Source organism: Caloenas nicobarica, chromosome 1 (assembly GCF_036013445.1).
Source record: "Caloenas nicobarica isolate bCalNic1 chromosome 1, bCalNic1.hap1, whole genome shotgun sequence".
NCBI classification, from domain to species: Eukaryota; Metazoa; Chordata; class Aves; order Columbiformes; family Columbidae; genus Caloenas; species Caloenas nicobarica.
In genome coordinates this window covers 10,054,021-10,074,992 of record NC_088245.1, presented here as the reverse complement: position 1 = coordinate 10,074,992, position 20,972 = coordinate 10,054,021, and the positions used below count along the sequence as shown (strand labels likewise).

At 37.3% G+C, this 20,972-nt stretch overlaps 1 protein-coding gene across 2 annotated transcripts in view; it reads right to left on the bottom strand.

Annotated features, from left to right (window-relative positions):
- The window catches only part of SEMA3A (semaphorin 3A), a 200,762-nt gene that overhangs the window by 55,237 nt on the left and 124,553 nt on the right, over positions 1-20,972 (bottom strand). For both annotated transcript variants that reach the window (XM_065629465.1, XM_065629474.1), the window contains 2 exons: positions 12,588-12,681; positions 5,648-5,767 (listed from right to left, as the gene is read on the bottom strand). In XM_065629465.1, the coding sequence (XP_065485537.1) occupies positions 5,648-5,767; positions 12,588-12,681 (214 nt within the window). The remainder of the gene's footprint in view (positions 1-5,647; positions 5,768-12,587; positions 12,682-20,972) is intronic.

Genomic DNA, 20,972 nt, shown 5'->3' with positions numbered 1-20,972 from the left:
TGCATGATAGGAGATATCAGCTGACTAATTTGGTTCAAATATAGAAATGCATATTTTAAAAGCAAGAGATCTTTGTGGGGAAAAACCAAACCAATCCAAACCAAAACACCACACCACAAAAGGACAACAACAACAACAAAATACACACCAAAAAAATTCCCCTCACTGTTTTCACTGGTAAGATTGTTTAAATATGCCCTTGTGAATTTATGGGAATGCAGACCTGGAAAAGACTTCTTAGTCCCTTGCGATGTCAGGCAAGCATGCTATATGACAACACATAAAACGTTATCTAAATTCCTCTCAAAAACAGCTAGGCTGCCTCACTGACTACTTGTATAAAGCAGCTTTTCCTAATTTCATTCCCCCCATGGTTTAGGGCTTCTAGTTTGAAGACTAAACATATTAATATGCAGTTCATACCCTGTCTTTTTGTTCTGTTTTGTTTTAAATGTCCTTTATTTCAATAGCTCTTTCCTTGCTGGAGTTTTATTGGATTTGTAGCATCCATCACCTCTGTTCTCCAAGAATATCTCAGATGTACTTTATGAAATAACCCCCAGGTGCCAGGATGGTTGGGTTCTACCTATGCTGGCAAATCAGCCATTTTCCACATCTGCTACCTTTGGTGGCATGTATTTTAGTGCCTTCTGTATATCTGGATTGGAAATGTGTAGGAAGTAAGCTGGAATGTGGGAAATTAAGAATGCGTTTAGGGACAAGAGAGTTACACAGAAGAGGGGGCGTTAGTGGGTACGTATAGGTGGAAAAAGGGTTTAGTGTGGGTGACCAAAGACAAGTTATAGGAGCAAATGAACACATCTGAATCTCAGCAAGGGTAGTTGCAAGAGAACAAATACTAATTTTTCAACACCTTGACCAATTTAATACATTTTACTGGAGAGGTAAAAATCCTATAAACTAGCTGCAATCTTGTCTTTCTCTTGCCATACATTCCTCTACTGTGCAACACATATATATGCAAAATTATGAGAGTATGTTGCCAATGCTGGGACATCCTACAAACTGCCGTAAGTGGAAACAACATAAAGTGATGGCTAAAGTTCTGTATAAATGCCAGTGGAGTATCAAATCCATGTTTCCTGCGATGGAGCCTGTGAAATTTAAGAGAGCGTTTTCTTTTTTATTGAACAGTCGCTCAGCTTCTATAATTCTCAGCTGTTTATGTAACCGTAAAGTAAAGATTACCAAGGACAATAACCCCAGGGGACTAAGCACAGCTACTACCCCACTTTAAAAATTAAGCCATGGAAAGTATGCTAAAGTAATATCATAGAGCTGGTTTAAACTCATAAAAAGCACGGAAATTCCAAGCCAGGACTGGAAATCCAGACTGACAGTCTCTCTTAACCCCAGGTCTAGTAAAGAGGGTGAGCGAGGCCAGTATTCTGTCGCTTTTCTGGGGTGCAAACCAGATTCATAATACTATCTTAATGCAACTTTTGTGATTTCATTTCCTTTCAAATCTTATGTAGCCCAACTCTGTTTTGCTTTTAAAATAAATGTTTATGGCTATTCATTTTACAAAAACGTTAACAATTTAAGGCCAGATCCTCCGTGCTCAAGTCGTGGAGGATGAGAGCGGCTCCAAGCTTTCCTTCTGCTCCCCTAATCACCAGCTTGAACACTGCCTTCAGTACACTGCTTTTGCATTGCTTAGCATTTGCTTTGCTACACTGCACTACCATTTCTGCCTTCTTGCCTCCAGCCATGCCCTCAGCCCTTGCCTGAACGCTGCCGTGGATGGTGTTCAGCAAACGCTGCCTGTAGTTCACCAGGGAACTCTCTGGTACCAGGGGAAGCTGCTCCAACCTGCTCGGGTCTCCTATATATCTTTTTTTTTTTAATTGCTGAAGTAGTCCATAGAAGCAGGACCTGATCTACTCTTTCTTGAAATAACAGTAGCTTCTGATAGCTCTGAACTATAAGAGGCAATGGTACTTTTAAAGGAAAACATGGGTTTTGCCTATAGGCAAGACTCTGTAAGATACACGTGTAACATCAAAGCCTTTTCTCCTTATAGTAAAGCTGGACAGGAGATGTTCTTTTCAATTTCAAGATTCTTTTTTCTAAGAGTTCAAAACTGTACTTGACTCTCACTGGGACCAACTAGGACTGTCAAAGCTCTTTGTGCAGAGAAACTCCATGCACTTACTAGAGGAGCCAATAATGTCCAGGGTGAGCACGCACATGGCTTATAACAAAGTAAATGATTCAGTCTGGGGCACCGAACTGCAGCTTTTCATACCCAAGATGACTTTCCTGAGCACCAACATATTTTACTCTGTTTTTGCAAATGTCTCCATGTCACATCTGGCCAACGCTGTATCAATAATTAAATATACACTGCTACAGTGACTGATGTATTGTTCCCTACCTTCTAGATGAATGCCCCGACTACATGGCTATTGAATCAGTCTCCCTTGCTTTATTTGGCTGGGTGACTGTTTAATTATTTACACAAAATGAAATGCCTTTAAAAGCCTGTGAGTATTTAATATCTTTAAAAGTCTTTAAGAGCTGTTGGTCAGCACCTTCCCTTGGGCCGGGCACACTTCGAAGCTCTCTTCCCAGTAACATTTAACTTCTTTCAAAGGTGGAGCATCTCCAAAAAGTGACTGTGTGATCTCTGTAGGAGCTCTGTGTTCATACTTAAATCCAAAAACTTAATTGCTCTGTGCACTGTCGTTCTACTTTTACATCAGATCTGGATGATATTTAAATTCTGGGAAAAGTTTGCAAGCTCTTCATGAGCAACTATCTTCTCCGCTCCATTTTTGGTACCAAACAGCTGTGTTTTCTGCACCCTGTCAGCTCTGACCTTAGCCTTAGTATGGGAAAAGCAGATTCCAGTTCCTGCTCTGAATGAAGTAAACATTAGCAAGGACTTACAACTGGGTGTCTCACCGCCCAGCTATTAAACTCCAAAGGGATGAAATGAGTTTGATCAGAACTGCTGTTCTTACCCAGCTTTCAGTATATGTCCATTAAAATAGTGGTTTTTAACCTGAGGCTAAGCACACTGTAGAAAGCAACTAGAAAAGCAAACCCACCACAACACAGCAATCCACATCTTTACTAAAAAATGTATGAATGTTTTCAAACCTAGGGTTCAAAACTAGTTTATACAGATCTTTAAGAAAGTAGAGTACACCCTGACATTCTATAGGAGCCTGTTTCATTAAAAGTATTTCTACTTTAAATAAGTACAAACACAATGCTGCTTTTATATTTAAAAGAGACAAATGACAAAAGAAAAAAGTAATCAAAGGACTGGAGTGCCTGCAGAGTTTCAAACCCAAGCAATTGTCATTTTTGGATGTCCCTGTTAGATACTGAAATTAGTAGTACCGTGTGGAAAGGCTGCCAGGACCTTATCACTGAGAAATTTACAGTAAAGACTTAGAGCCTTTAATAGGAACATTGTAGGGCAGATTTTAAGCCAATCTTTCCATATTAGGAATGTAAACTTCAGTTGCAATGGAGAGATAGATTTCAAAAATATACTTAGGGATTATTCTCTACTATATTATTGACAGTTATGAGAATAATTTCAGAAGGTCTCAGTCTGAGTCTTCCCTTTTTAGAATTAGCTTGAAAATTTCCGTACAGGAATGTAGGTAAGAACTACACTTGGAGTTGAAAATCATCTTCACCCTGTGCTCCGATAAATGCTGCCTTTCTATTTATATGCTCCTTTTGGACGATACTTGAATTCTAGAGATCTTGAAGTTCATCAGCTCTTTATGTGTAACTGTCTTCTCCTCCCCATCTTGAGCACAAAGCAGTTGTGGTTTCTGCACCCTGTCAGATGTAACCTTAGTGCTAATTTGGGAAAAGCAGTTCTCACATTTAGCGCTGAAAGACTGATAACCAAATCCACAAAGGAATGACACATTTTCAGCGATGAAGTACAGGGGCTGTGGACAATGGCTGTGCTTTCCCACTGCATAAATCCTCCTGACTCGGCTGTCATTGTGTAAATCTACTGCACAAAAGCAGATTTTGCTTGCATGATTGGACTTTATGTCATCATGACTATCACAACAAAAGTGGGTGTTGTGTTATCTTTAACACATTATTACTCTAGCAGGTACCAAGATGGATGGATATGTCTGTAAGCCTTGTACTTTACTGTCTCCTGAAGTCCAGAAATCTTATATGTTATTACAACAAAATAAACCAATGAACAATATTTCTGGGTTACTGGGCAAGCATGGACTGTACAACTGAAATGTGATAGACCTGAATCTGTCCTCACAGTAGTCTGCGTGAATTATGACAAACCTAAATTTAACAGGACAAAAAGCGGATTCATACAACTCGTTATATTAAAATACAGATTCATACAACGCATCATATACACATATATCTGATACACGTATCCAAAGCACACGTTATAAATAGAGTTGTTTATTCAACCTGCAATAGCATTTTGTGGTTTTAATTATGAGACAGGGATTGGCTTTGTTATGGATTGTATATCCAGCTAATATGATAACTACCATGATACTAGAAGTTCCTGACTGTAGCTAATTAGAAACTGTGTTGTTAAAATATAGTCTGCTCTTAACACATTAAAAATTTATGTGAACAGTTTGCACTAAATTGCAAAACCACATAAGAAAACCTGGACCTCAGAACAGACATAAATAATGTGGGTAGCAGTGAAAAATATCTCAGAACAAAATACTCTGTGAATTTAAAAACAGGAGTGCAGATGCAAGCAGCATGTACAACAAAAGTGGCTAGTCAACTCTTCAAAAATTAAAATATAAATTAACTCAGAGTAACTACAGCTAGGATTACTGGCTCACTTAAATCAAATGTCAGCTTTTTCAGATGATGAACTAATTTCCAAAATGCTCATATCCTTGCATAGCTAAAGCCAAGTGCAATTTCATTTAAGTTATTGGAATTTTGACTTCAGTAGGACTTGGACAGAGTACTCAGATGCATTTTAAAGTGTTTTGGTACACGAAGCCAAAACCAGTTTTTCTCTGAAAATATCCCTCTCTCCCCCATACATGAAAACAACCAACTACAGGCCTGATTAGTAATATCCATACAATAATGTAAGCTATTGTGCTTTGTTAAAATGTCGACTATTTTGAAACCAAATACTTTGGAATGCCCAAGACCCCTTTCACTTTCTCCAAACTATTGAGAACTCTGGCCTGCTCAGGAAGCTTTCCTGATTCCCTTTCTGCTGGACTTTGGTTGCCAGTGTCAGATTCCCTTCAATCCAGACAAAAATTAAAGCCTATTCAAGGCATGGTCCTGCCCAAGGCTCTGTAGCTACTTTGTGTTGACGTGTGGCTGATGCCTCCACAAGCCTTGCGCTTCTGTCCAACTTGCGCCCTACAGCAGTCTGCTCCTGTGGCATGACTGTGTTAGCCGTACTGTCTGTATATGCTTTAAATTTAATCACACTCCACAAATCTCAATGTAATTAAAACAAAAATGCTTCTTTATAAATCACTTTTGATTAGTTTAACTGGTTTAAGACAAAATTCTGCTCCAAATAAAAGAGGAGTGTATATGTCACAGATGTTGCTGGAACAAGCCGTGTGCTCGTCTTTAATGGCTAGATGAATGTAACCGGATAAATGTACATTTTACATACCATTTAGCCACCGGGAGTCATGCTGCTCTGTTCTGATTGGATGATGATGCCCCAGAGTCCGGAAAATGGCAAAGTCCCTGCCCATGAAGTCTGCTGCTGTCCCAGAGTACAGCTCTCCATCTGCGGGAGGACATAATTGTAAGCAACATTTCTCAATTTTCCAGTCATGGTAAGTCAGAGAAAGCTGTCCGTCCTAGGTTTATATTACGCTAATAGGGATAATAAGAAAATTACAGAGCAATAAGCCATACGCAATGTATCGTCATTGAAAATACATAATGGGACCCACTTTCTCACTGCACAGCTTAACTGTAACCTCTCTCAAATGAGCTGTATCTCCTGACTGCTAGTACGGCCACTTTTCAAAAATATGTTTGGATGCTTAGTCTTGAACAGTGAGAGCTTGCACACCTATCCCTGGTAGGCAGTAGTATAGAGCCCCCCAAAAACCTACCTAACTGTGAATCTAATCTGTTTTGAACAGCAGTTTGGACCGGAGACCTACTGGGTGTTCACAACTCTGTGTTGGGAATTGGAGAGTCCAGCTCATTCAATCTTTGTGCAGAAAATCACCAAGTCCCTTGAATTTTTCATATAGAAACTGTCTTTTGGTTGATTTTTTTTTCTTTCTGAGCAAGCAAATCGTCTGCAAACAGTATCTTCTACAGGAAAGACAGAACATACCTTTCTCCTCCTTCCACCTTTGTAACTGTGATACTGGCAAAGGGCAACAGCTAAGGGAGAGAATAAATGAGATCATTCCCTGCTACCTTGACCCCATGCATATCACAGTGAACAAGTGAATTAAAAATTGACCTGTGATACTTCAGCCTATAAATGGCACATACATAGCTTAGCTGGAGACGAAACTCATAATATTAGAGTCCCAGTGTGCCCCTGCTCAGCCAAGTAGAAGTATCATGGAGGAGGCAGAGGGAGATACAGTCTAAATTCAAAGGACCAGGTCAAGTTAAATACCTTCCAACTGATAAAGAGAAAAATAACAATAAGTATATAGCGATCAGCCTGACAGAAAACAACCAGGAATCAAAGAACAACACGTATCTTTCTGGCATTAATGTTGAGCTTATTCATGAAATTACTCTCAATTCAAATTGCTAAAAATGCATTTTGTAGGACTGTGCCTTTTTACATCCGTATGTGAAATGAGATACCCTACCCTATACTTTTAATATGGAATAAAAAAATATTATTCCTTCCAATGGCTATTTTCAAGCTACCCGTCTTAAATGGGTCTTCTATGAAAAAGACAAGTTTGAGGATAGAATAACTCTTGCATTAAGCTAAGGCAATAAATATTTCATGGTCATGATGAACTGTACCATATCCTCATTTTAAAGCACCCTTTAGGAACAAGTTTATAATTTTCATGGCAATTTTAGATATTTCCATGGTGGGACAACCATGTCCAAGCATGTCTACTGGATAACACTGGCATCTTTTCCTCAGAACACTGACACCATGAAATTATCAACTGAACCTACAGTGGCTCTGTACCATATGGTAGTCATGAAAGTCAGGAAGGGTGAAAACACGATAGCGGAAAGGCGTGGAATTGAATGGATTCACAGCAGAGCTTAGAAGCAAATAGACCGGTCGTGCCCAGCAGGAGGTGTAATCAGAAGTGAAACAGAACAGCATATCATTAATTAACAATTTATCATTCCTCTATGTCACTTTCAACTTTTTTTGAAGGGGAGACAATCACTTAATTATAGTGATTATTATGTACAGAGTATGCAGCTGAGATTTTAGAGAACATAAAACCTTTTTGCTTGGGAAAAAAAATGGCTTTGATGCTATGCTTAACCTTTCTTTAACCTCATCTTCATTTTCTTGTCGTTCAGTCCCTAGTGAGTTCTGATAAATCAATATAAATCAAAGGGGGAAAGGAAAAAAAAAACAAGTCCTATTTTACTTCTTAGTTATCAACTAAAGGTCAATCAAGAAAGAAAAAAATCTATATTTAATACTACATTATTAAAATTAAAACAAATATAGCTCAAAAACTCATTAAAATTATATATTTGCAATATTTAGAATTGTAAGGCTTTTGGAACCTCAGCTTCTAATTCAATATATAAACACCACTGAAAGCCATATATCTTCCAGGTTTGACCCAGTTCAACACAAGACTTTTTCATGTTACTAGGCTCTTGTAGCTGGTACTTTTTCATCAGTGGTAATAGAGTAAAAGTTTTGCCAATAACAGGCTTCAGCATTTTCCAGCAGAGGAAGAGTCTGTAGGAAACTAGCTGACCTTTCTTTGCTTTTGACTATAACCCCTCCAAGTTTCACTATACTCAGACCAGTGTCTGCAGTTTGAACTGATTTGCTGTAGTCATGTAAAAATGGGATTTTGACTTCTCCTAGATAGAAATACCAAGGAATCTTATTTATTTTTGTAAGGCTTTAGATAATTTTTGCTAAATTCAGTGTGAGCCTCAAGTCATGTCCCAGATGTGCACATGCTTTGAGTTAGTACTATTTAAAAGCTATATAAGGATTTTTGCCTCCTGTCTAGATAGAAGTACATTCATCTTTGTTCCCCTTTGCAGACCTTCTTTTGGACTAAAATTTACCCATTGCTTGTCTAGAAAATGATTCTTTTATGTCACTGATAGTCTTCACTGTGTTATTGTCAGTAGTTTTAAACACAGTTTTCATTAAGAAAGTCGAAATGAAGAGTTTGAAAACTGACGAATATTTCTCAAGGAGAAAGAATGAAGTGAAAAAAACCAAATGAAAACAACAAAAAACCAAAACAAACAAAACCCAAACCAAACTGAAAACAATGAAAGTTATCACTTTGTATTTCCAGCCCAGCAGCATAAAGCAACGACTGTCTCAAACAAGCTGGTGGCCCTCAGATGTTTGCATAGGAAACAGCTCTACATTTGGGACACAAACAACTTTATCCTAAAGAAGTAGCATGTTGAAGTATGAATGCAAACAGAAATACATATATTGACTTTACTAAGTAAAGAGCCAACAACTAAACCCCACAGTAATGCCTTCATTTTGGGGAGGAACCATTTTCCCACATACTGTACATAAGCAGCATGGAACTGTGAACACCTCCTCAAGTTCATTAGATACAAAGTTGTTAAAAACTAAGCAGTACACATTGAATTGTTTTTATTCAGCCTTTAAAGAAGACCGCATTCTTAAATATATATATATATGTATGCATATATATATATATATATATATCTTGAGAGTACAAAAGTGTAAGCTTCCTTTTTGAAATAAATAAGGAAGTTGAATGGATGTGGAATATGGGCAAAACCAAGCCTTGAATGTCCTGGTCACTCTCACTGGTAAAAATTTTTCCAAATGAAATCTGCTATCCTCGATTAGTAGGTTTACTTGCTAAAGTTAAGATTTTCAGATATACATGGCAGTGGTTTGCCTTCACTTCTTCTAAAGACAACAATGAAAGCTCCCTGAAAGCAGAATAACTCTAAAATCCTGAACCTCATATGTACTTAGTAGTTAATTTCTAATAAATAAGATAGGAAAGTTCTCCCTTGGCAAGAAGCCACTGTATTTCAGATCAAATTGATCCATATAATAAGGAGTAATAAGCCACTTAAGCTGATTTTTTTTTTTTTTTTTTTTTTCCCAAAAGGAAGAGGAGGGGTATTTTTTTTTTGGTTTGGGTTTTTTGTTGTTGTTGTTGGGGTTTTTTTTGTGGGTTTTTTTGTTGTTGGTTTTTTTTTGTTTTTTAAATATCAGTGAGACACAGGAACATAAATAGCTTTGGGGATTCTGGATCATCAGAGCTTTTCAAAATCCCAAAGGGTCATTTCCTAAAGAAAAACTGACTGATAATGGGACAGTGCTGTCTCCTTCTCTGAGGTTTTTTCAACTATCCCAACACAATAGCTTTACACTAATACATTCAGTGTTAATTTTCTCCTGTGATTATATTCCTTGAAAACCAGGCTGCGTCTCATTTTCCTTCTGCCCTGGAATACACACTAGTGGTGCCCAGGGACTGCTTAGTCTCTCCATTTTCATGCATTAGCCCGCTCAAATGGAGATTGTTTAGTTAGCAACACATAGATGGGAATGGCTGAATAATGTCTTATATTACTAGGAACTAGTTATATCATGTTCCCAGCTGGTGTTTACTTTAGAGTAGAGTAGCAATAACTACCTTTAATGAACAACTCTTAAAAAAATAATGAAAAATGTTTGCAGGTGGAAGGAACAAGGAACATATACTGGAAAAATATTGGAACAATTTAATAATGATGAACTGTTTCTTTTTTTTCCTTTTTTTTTTCTCCATTTTTTTTTTTAAGAGAGAGGGAAAACTGAACGTCCTTCTTACACTTTCCTTCAGCTGAAATATAAAATAAGAATCCTTTTATAGCACTAATAGCTATTAAAGATCTTCAGTCACTTTCTGCAAATTAATCTTGGTATTTTACCCAAATTCCAGCTTGGGTAATTACATTTCACTTACCTAAGATTTACCTTCTAGTTACAGAGTAAATAACATACTCTTCTCCCATATTTTACAAAATCTCTGTTTAGTGCTTCTAATGAACAACAGAGATTTTTATTTTCCTCCTGTATTTAACCATATTAATTACTCTTACTTCTCAGCCTTCTTTTATCTTCCTGATAGCTGCATTGTGTTACAAATTATAACATTGCATTTTAGTGAGTGCTGGGTAATAGTTTCACACAGTTGCCCTCTTGAACCTAAGATAAGCCATGGTTACTTAGGAGGACCAATACTTCTGGCACATGAGGGGCCAGGAGTAGCTGAGCTCAGGAGAAGGGGTGAAGCAGCCCATTTATGTTCTTCTTCATGTGAGGAATTTGTGGTCAAGAGGCTCCTCTGGCCTTCACAGACCTGCTCACTGCTTCGCTCCTACTTTAGACAATAGTTGGGCCAAAGTTCTGCATGCACGAACTGCTTGGCCAGTTCATTCTCTGTTCCTCATGCATTTTGAGGGAAGCAAATTATTTTGCCTTGGGTTATCATTTTATCATAAAATTTTTTGGCAAAGAGTAAGTCATTACGAAAATTCAGTGAATCCAGTGTACATTTTCTGAAATATCAGAGGAACCTCTGCAGTGAAGGACTGAAGTAAATGTAGCATTATAGTCAGTACCAAAGAATGACTATGAGGCACCTATGAAGAGGCAGAGAAGAAAGGGTGTTCATGTTCAGGATGCAGGAATGTTAACTTTAACTTCACCCAGAATTTTTTGTAAGACACTAAAGTAGAAATTAGTGACTGGCTTTGAATGTTGAATTTGCGCCATTTTCTATAGTGCTAATAAACTCATGTCTCTAATTGAAGCCTGACTCAAAGCAAAATATCATGCTGAGTCTATTGTTTATTAGAAGGAAAAATACATAGAGTAAAAATTATAGTGGTAGGGAGCGGGCTCAAGAAAGCAAAGATGTTTTAAAGACATGAAATCTAAGCCAAGGGAAATAAGATAATCATATTTGTGCCAGACTGAGTGAAAAAAAAAAGGAATGTGAAAAGCTAGACGCTGTTGACTTTGTGCAGTTACATACCGGGTATACCATGTAATACTGGCTTGTCATCATTCTCTTTCTTTATTGTATATTAAAGTAAATAGTAAAGCCATTCCCTTGAGACTAGCTCTGCCACAAATTCAAGTCGCTCCAGGCACTAATTTATACACTAGCCTTTTACACACACTTTTTTTTCCTTTCTGTTTGTACAGGGTACAAGTTGGAACAAGATGTAGGTGTCTTTCTTGTTTTTCCTGTTAAAAAGTCCGTGTCCCCAGGGTTGCTCATCACCTGTGATCATTAGGGGCTTCGAAGATCAGGAAATGAGGCACACTCAAGACTAAGGTTTTGTTGATGTCTGTTTTAAATAGCTTAAATTTTTTAAATATAATGTAAATATGATAAGGGTACGTGGTAGGCAAGGCCCTAGACTAGAAATATGGACAAAGTCCTGAAGAAACCAATATATCTGGTTATGTGTAATTTCCCAAAGCCTTCTAAGGGAATTTGCAGTCTTCTGAAACTATTGTTGCCCCTTTGCATTTGAAGTTGTACTAAATTGCCAGAAAGTTATATATTAAGGATAAAGTGACTGCACCTGGGCAGAGTTGTTACAGAAAGAAGAATCTAACTTGTTTCACTATTAATTTCTTCTTACAAAACATCTTTCTGCCTTTTTTTGTAAGGAGGAACAATGAACATAATTAATTAATTCAATTAGATAAATTAAATCAATTAGATAAAATTAATCAAGTTAGTTCAATTAGATTAACACAGTCCACATACTCTATACTTCCATATTCCATGAAATTAAGTAGTACTAATTCAGAAATACATGATTTCTGGAAATCCTTGTGTTCTGGCCAGGAGTTCAATTCACTGTCAGATAGTGACACTATCACAATTCACTGTCAGATAACTCTTCAGCTGAAACATCATCTTAAGGCCTGGACTTGTGGCCACTGGTGTATCTCCAGCTCACATGCAGGTACAATTAGGTGATAGATCTTCATTGCCAGCAAAACTAATGTAATAAATAACTTATTCCTGCTCCCACTTTGCTCTCAGCTGTGCTGGTGTGACCATCAGTGAGGCCAGTCTGTAAACTGAGCAATAAAAATACCTCCAGAATCACCTGGCTCTGGAGAACAGAAACGTTTTGCAGAATCAAGGTCTTACAAAGGTATAAAGTGGCTCTTGTGATAGTAGATTTGTGGTTTACATACACCTTGTTTCTCAAGACATTTGGGTTATTCATATTAGAAATGAAACCAGAATGACTTTAGCCTGGAAACAAAATGTATCAAATGAAGCCCTATCATAGGTGCTGCAAGGAGAAAAAAAAAGCAGAAAACTGGCAATTATTTACAGTGAATGCATATCTCATTGAATTTTTATTGTGGCACCTACCTACTAAAAGAGAAGCTGTCAGCAGTTTAGGATCATAAGGGCTTTTCCCTCGGCCATTTTCAAAATGTGAATCATCCATTCTAAAAATGTTGTCCTGTGGAGTGGAAAAGAAGAAAGAAAAAGCAACATTATTTGGTGAAAGAATTTTAAAAATAAGTTGAGTAGAGTGAAGTATATATGATTCATACTGTGTTTTGTGGCTTCAGAGAGGTGAAATTACACTACGTGACTATCTGGAAAACGTGTCCACCTTCTGATCAGTATTGCGCTGAAGGCTACTCTAAACTACAAATACACATGCACAGCTTGTGCCTCATCTATTTTATTTCACATATAATTTACATGGTTTCATTGCATTCTTTTTGTTTTCGCTGAGAATGTATCTGAGTAATAGTTACTGAAAAAGCTGGAAATTGAAACTTTTGTCTGAAAAAAACCCAAAACCTAGTTTTCACTGACTAGACTTTTTGGAAATATCCTGCAAGTGTAGATTAGTACATAATACAATGCTAAATTCTGCTGTTTCTAACCTATTTGGTTACTGTTTCATGCATCCTCAAATTCCTCAAATTCAGTTTTAACTGCATAAAGTGGCTTTTTTTTTTTTTCATTTTTCAGTACTATGCAATGAAACTTTTAAAATATACAGGCTGAGAGCAAAGCATATGGGCATGCAAACCAAGATTAAAAAGGACTTCAGTCAGCACTAACTCAAATCAAGGTCAGTAAATCCAAAGTAATGGGCTTTTCAGTACACTTAATTACTTTAATTTTAACTGGGGGACCCAATCTGCCAATCAATTTGAATAGTGTGTTTATCTTACATTTTGCAGTGAGGCTAAAAGCAGAATAATAGATGCTTTTTGCACAGTAGATTTCTACATTGACAGAAGACTTGTGAAGGTCACACCAAAAACTTAAATTTCCGTTTCCCACCTGCATGTGGTTGATTTGCATTGACATCTAAGTCAAGGAGCCCCAAATCTGAGACAACCCTACTCTCAACAGTTTCTCTGATTACTTAGGCCTTTGCAACCAGTTCTCAGTTGCTTATACCTAAAAATTCTCTATGAGGTAGATGCTGAAGGTCTCTGTTTAACTGATATTTTCAGGACCAAGTAGCTTTTGCTGTAATAGGAACTACAGCGTGATACAGTCTCTTTTTTTTCTCACTGAGTGATCAGAGAAAAAAGATTCTTAAAAGAGATCAGCCATCTCTTTTAAGAAAATAAAAAATAAATAAATATCAGAAAATACGTCTAAAATATATGTATCGATAGTAGAAAGCAACTAAGAAGATGTTACAATATTTTCCCCTATTTATTTCATAACATGTCAGCTTTTCAACTTGATTCTCAAGCACTTACTGCTTCCAGACCCCCCTTTCTTATTCACATCATTCCTTTCCAAACATAGGATCATAGAGCTGCTTGCTGGAAGAGCTTTCTAGGTATCATTAAGTCCGGGAGGACTTGAAAGAAAACTATTGTCAACAAAGGGTATGGCCAGTTTTGGTTTTGTCTTGTCAACTCATGAAAACCTTCAGAAATGGAAATTTCATAACCTTTCTGGGCAACTTCAGTTGCTCTCATATTGAAGAATTTTTTCTGAACTGAACCTTCTAAGGAGCAGCTTGTGACTTTTTTTCCTTATTATATCATCTGCAATGATGGTAAAGATGCAAATAGATGGGAAAAGCATCCATCGTAACTACCTTTCAAGCAGTTATAGACTGGTCCTAAACTGCCTGTTCAGCTTCACTTCTCCAGACTAAGTCTCAGGCTACAACTTCATGAAAACTTAACTAGTGTGTAAACTCCAGAGTCTTACATTGTCCTGGGCTCACAAGTAAAACCATCAAAATTGTGCACAATACTTTCATCCTCAAGGGCAATGACCTGGTGCTCAGTGCTGGAGACTTGGCACTCCACAATGCTGTGAAGGACACAAAAAATATCAACAACTCAAGTTTTATTCAGCAATTGCTTTGGTAATGTTTTTTTAATGTGAAGATCATTCAGGCAAATAGCTGATGTCTTTCTCACAAGCAATAAATTCAAGCATTTGGAAGCAGAGCCCTCCCTGGCACCCTGCCCTCCTCATCTTGTTCGTCCAAGGCCTGGGCCAGGCCAGTGACCAAACCTACTTCCAAATGGTATTATTTGAAACCTATGGAGTCCATGTTTCTCTAAGTGGGTCACAGGCTACAGTTTTTATTACAGGCTTGTTTAATTACAACATGCAAGGATACATCTGTGTATGTATCCTTGCATATTTTCAAAGGGACATCAGAAGGACTTCACATTTCACTCCATTTACTGGAGAAAAAGGTGAAGGGAAAATGGACTGTTAGCAGAATGGTCTATCTGGAGGGGCTTACCGGACTGCAAGATAAAAAGTTTGGACACAACTCCATGAAGTTTGATCCCAAAATTCAAGCTCAGTCTCCTAAGGCGTGTTCTTGTAGATGTAGCCTGCCTTATTATGTTTATATAGTCATCCTGTATACAGTATCTGTAATATCTTGCAGAGTATTAAATTTCTTTCTTTGTATTTCTATTTCTTAATAGTCCAGATACATTCCTTGCTTCTATCCAATTTTCTGACTTTGCTTCTTCTAAACAGAAATGAATACATAAAGAAAAAGAAAAGCGTTTTTGAATTTCTGCTGTAGGGTCCATATCTAGATCTTGCACAATAAATAAAAGCAGCATATTGAGGAGAATGCTAGGCCTCAACTACAGTAATAGAAAATGGCACTAATGCTACAAGACATTATTGAAAAATGTTATTATCAATCTATGTTTTCTTAGGATTTCTTCTTAGTCGATGATAATTGCTCAACCTGCACACCAATGGATAGTTGATAAGGCTATAAAGTCAGTAGCATGACAGTGAAAGCAGAATATATTCCCAAAACAATCTCATATGTCATTATAAGGCAAATAAAAAACAGATGTGGAAAGTGATTTGGTGTAGGAAGGATCTGATTTTTGACTATTTTTCTGGTTTATGTCACTGTAACTCTACTGATATTGGTGTGTAGCAGACAAGAAAAAGTGGAGAACCGGGTCAGCATTAAGTCAGAGATGATCCACCCTTCTCTTTGTGTTTGTGGAATAAAACATTTGAAATAAGAGGCATGACAAGGAAATCCCACAGTGTTTTTGTATTTCATTTAAAATGCAATGTAGAGACACGTACAATAAGTTTCCAAATGTATGGGCAAGTAATAATGACAATAAATACATCACTGTTAACTGCCAAATAAATGTATCACGGTTAGTCTGAGGCCCCGAGGAGTTTTGATAAACATGCTATAGGACGTTTAACCTGTCACAAATAGGGCACCTTGCCCAAATAGCTTTTTGGGTGCTTAACTCAGACTGCCTGTATCTGCAAACCCACAATAAATACAGGCAGCAAAGGAATAAACTCTTTTCTAGGTACTTCTTCACCCTCATTTTAAAAAACGAGAAAGCAATATGACTAATGATAGGTACTTGATTGTACTAGTCACTTGTCTGCAGCATTTTCACCCAGATTCTGCCCCGAGATGCAATAGCAGCAAGAGACAAGTAAATTTCAATGAGGGCGAAATTTTATCTTTTCATTTTTTATAACATGTGTGCTTGATCCTTTTCCAGAGAGTTAGCCCCTGTGTAAAACTCAAAATTCAGGCTGTGCTCCTAGTGTTATAAATTGTCCTATACACCTAAATGATTAATTATAAACCACCTGAAAACCCATGTGCAGGCAGCAGAGAGCAAAGGCAGCTCTTGGGTAATGACTTGGGCCCAAAATCAATCTGCTTGGAGCTAGCAAAGGCCAGGACCTGAGCGGGACTTTGGACTGTGTGAGACTGGCCTTCTCTTGCACAGTACAGCCAGGAGCTTCTAGCTACAAAGAATGGACATTATTTGCTCTTAGAAAAAATCCTGATCAGTTTATAATTTTGCTGCCTCTTGAGTTTTACAGTAGATTGAATGTAAAGAATGCTACTGCAATGAGTCAGCAAATACCTTTGCCATAAACAGCAAGAAAAACTGTGTATTCACCAAATGCTCACTGTTTCAGTTTTGTGAGGCTATTATAATACCCAAGACAGGAATTCATGACAAAGTAAGCTTACTAGGCTGAAGGAAATTCTCTAGAAATGCAAAGTAAAACAATATATTCAAAGAATGAGTCTAATTTGTTGTCCAAAACCCTTTAGTTGCACTGGCAGCCCAAAAGAACAGTACAATGTACTTCAAAACTCTTTAAGAATCCTTGTAGCTAAAAACCTTACTATATCATGTTATATTTAGTTGGTGCTGGGTTATTAAACTCTAGGTTTACATCTCATTGATGCTTCAGCATAATCCATAATAAAACTACTGAAACTGAGACATTATTTACGTCTTCAAATTCCACAAACTCATAATGACAACAACTGACTGCAGGTTGAAATTACAGTCACACAACTGCTGGGTCATGGTATGGCATGAATTGTTTCACCTAGTAAATGCCTCGCGTGGTGTGAGATTATGCTTCTGGCTCCTTAAAACACATGTTTTTCTGTAGCACATAGAGTGATAGTGGCAAGACTCAGTCAGAAAGGACTACGGTTCAATCATGGAAATGAACGTAAAAGTTATTGTGGTTCCCATTCTTTAGCTCAACGATCTGCCATTTCATGGCTCCAGAAAATCACTTTCAAAAGGCCGAAATATGTCTGAAGTAATGCCCCATATCATGATACTGAGCGGTGACAAGACACTGCTATCTGACAAAACTTATTGCATGTCTCGCTGTTTGATAACTTAAGTCAGACAGTGTACAAATATGACATAATGTTATATATACACACAAACATATACATATACCAACTATATACCTACATATACATATATATGCATATATACCCAGTATGAAAACCAACCTGGGCATCACTGTCAGCAGCTAGCCCATCCAGAGCTGTCTCAACAAAACAAGGACACGAAAGATGAAAGCATATGCTAACTGGTTTTTGTAAAAAAACCAAAAACTAAAACAAAGAAACAAACAACAAAAAAAACCCCCTCCAAAAACAAAACCAAAAAACCAACTTCTTTCCCAGTCTATTACTATTTCTGCCTTTTGAGAAAACGTGTGCTTAGTAGGAAAGAGCTAACATACCAGAATGGACACCGGTGACTGTTGAGTTTCAAGGTGATTTTTCTCCTGAAACTTTTCTGGCAATTCACACAGAAACCATCCCAGAATTACAGAGCCTAATGTGGCAAAAATGCTGCTGGTCAATACTGAATCAATAAAGTGCAAGCAAATGATCTGAAGAGTCTGTGTGAATGGAGTGTGGACAGCTACTAAGAAGGTATTACTGGTTTAAATTACAAAGCATGGAAGGCATAGAGAAGTTTGACAGCAGTCAGGCTCCACAGCTGCTCTGGTGCCATTGAAGAAACTCATGTCCTTACTTTTGTAACCCCCAAACCATAAATAAAAAGGAGCACATCTCCAGGGTATATCCCAGGGCCTGGCTGATCTCCTCAGCAAGCTGCTGAACAATAACACGGGATGGTCCGGAACACTGAAGACGCCGACGGCCTTAAGAACTATCACATTCTTTGTTTAATAAAAAAGGTAGAGCTGGCAACAGCTGCGAGCATCACTGACGTTAACATTTCCCTCTGTTGTGCTACCATGAAGCACCTTATAAGACAAGTAGATTAAAGAGGAAACAAACAAATCACCCCAAAACCCCAGAAAAAAAAAAAATAACCCCAAAAGATTGCCAGTGTGGAGTGCCTGCAGCATCACAATGCACCAGGAAGGAGCATCCAGTTGGAGGACTTTAAGGCCAATGGCAACATCACTTAACTGAGTCAGAAATTGCTGGCATTGAAATATTGTGTTCTCTGTATTATTCAGTGTTGGTAAGAACAAAAAGAAAAGCCCTCTTTCCCACTCAGAGAAAAACATTCATATTTGTTAAGGTTTGTACTTATCCCCTCTACACAGAGACATTAACAGAGGTGGCTGAATTTGCTGCCCGAGTCACAATCAGCAGAAACCAAGAGGTTCCTCTGAATGATGAGTCAGACCAACTCAGAACTGCAGTTCCCAAGGGCAAGGTCTCCTTTCATCGACCATAGAGGGAGCTTCATCTGAATTTAGGTCTGAGCTAAGAGTCTTTCCGAAAGAAACACTGCTGAAGCAGCTGTTCGGAGACACCTGACTTTGAAAACAGATGCTGATGGTTTCATTGTTTGGACTTCTTTTCTTTCTTTTTTTCCCTCCTTTTCCTCTTTCCTCCTCTTGAATATAGTAATTTAAGTGATTTTTTTTATTTTTCTCTTGCCCGATACAACTTTCTGTACACATATTTTATGACTATATCAAGGATATTTCACAGAGCATTCTAAGTACATTTAATTCTATGAGAAATGATTTATTTATGAATTGTGTTACTTTTCAAGAATAATTTTAAGTGGAACAACTGTGCAGGATATGGCTACGTTGTTATTGTTATTATATTTCCTATTTCACACTTAATCTATTGAGTCATGAAAACTGTTAAATATGAGGACTTTGGTTTCAGGTTTGGGAATCATGCTGTTATGGAACTTTTAATAAGAAACCTTTATTAAAGTCATCCCCATGGAATGCTTTATTTTTTAAAAAAATGAAAGTGCAAATAAATATAATGTGAGAAATTATGCAAAAATCACAAATGTTAAAAGAAATGTAAATGTTGAGGCAAGTGGTAACCATTGGGGAAATAGGTGAAAAGTGATTGAAGCAATAGCACAACTGTTTTAAATCATTAATTATTAAAAAAAAAAAAAAGAAAAATAAGAAAAAAATACACACAATGGGCTTCTGACTTTTAGTGTTCGGGTTCCATATGCGATAGGGTTTTTATCCTCACGTATTTGGGGGATACTGGGCTCTGCAACACCTTTTTTATATTTCACTTTTCCAATTTGAGGCTTGGGAGAATTGAATTATCAGAAACCAGTTTTAAAACCCTGTGGGAAATCACTCTACGTGACAGATATTTAGTAAAATCCAGTTCCCAAAGAAAGGTCTCCAGCTTCTGTAGGACCTGGAACTGAAACTCTCTTGGGACAGGGAAGGAACTTCATCGAAGAGGGTTCACCTGCAAAACTGGTCATGAACTTCTAAGATCTTCCCACTTCTCTGTGTTTGCCCAGCTTCCTGACCGCTGAAAGTCTTTGCAGTAATACATGTCCTCCTTTTTAGACCCAAGAAACACTGAGCCACTCTATTTATAGATATTCATTGACATTTTGGTACCTGAAAATATTACTTTTGATATTGAGATAAAAGACCTGTTGAGATGACATCCAGGTTCATGCTTCCTTCTGTAGATCAATGAAAACAGAACAGAGTTCTTGATTTCTGTTTCTCCTTTTATCCCAATATGTCACTCCTAGTGTAAAGTTTTCCTGGCTTACAATGTTCAGAGGATGTCTTAGGATGCAGTAGACAACTCTCACAAGCACAAGTTTTGAAAAACTTTCTCCCTGAACTAAGCTGAATTTGGACAACTCAACCCTCTCAATAGTTCTCTCTCAGTCAAATATCAAAAGTCCCACATTTTTCTGTCTTCCTCTGAAATTAAATGAAATATTTATTAAGCTACCATAAACCTTTGCACAAAGGGAAATGTTTCATACCTATCTATCTGTCTATCTATCTATCTATCTATCTATCTTTCTATCTTTCTATCTTTCTATCTACCTACATAATTATAGTTAAATTATTTAATGAAAGGGGAAACATAGCCAAAGGGGCTGCTCAGGAACAGCTGCTTCAATTGATTCATTATTCCAGTTTATGATCTGTAGGTGCTTCTGCTTCTAACTGGAAGACAAACCAAGTGTCAATGTCAAATACTGAAGACTTGTTCACACCTGAACATACTAGTTTGCATACTAATATTGGTATTATATGAAGAATAGCCTCTTTCAAATAACTGTGCAACATATGTAAATAAGAGGAGGGCAGGCACAGTCAAACTGAACAGCTGTTCAAAAATGAAGTATATGTTTGTGAACTTGGTTTTGCATTATTGAACAAGCTAAAGACACCAGACTTATCTGCCTTCCATACAACATTTTTAGGGAGTTTTTGTTGGTTTTGTTGTTTTTAATGATGTCATGTAACTATTTGCACCGATTTTAAAGCACTGCCTAAATTTATGTTTTGGATAAAATATTGTTCTGATTCTGGATGACACAAATAAATGAGCAGACATGAAAAATATCAAGGAATTTCATTATAGTGTCATTATATTACTTATCCCTTTAGGAAAACCTGCAAATGTAGAGTGAATAGAAGAAAAAAAAAATCAAATACAGAGTTACCATAAATGAC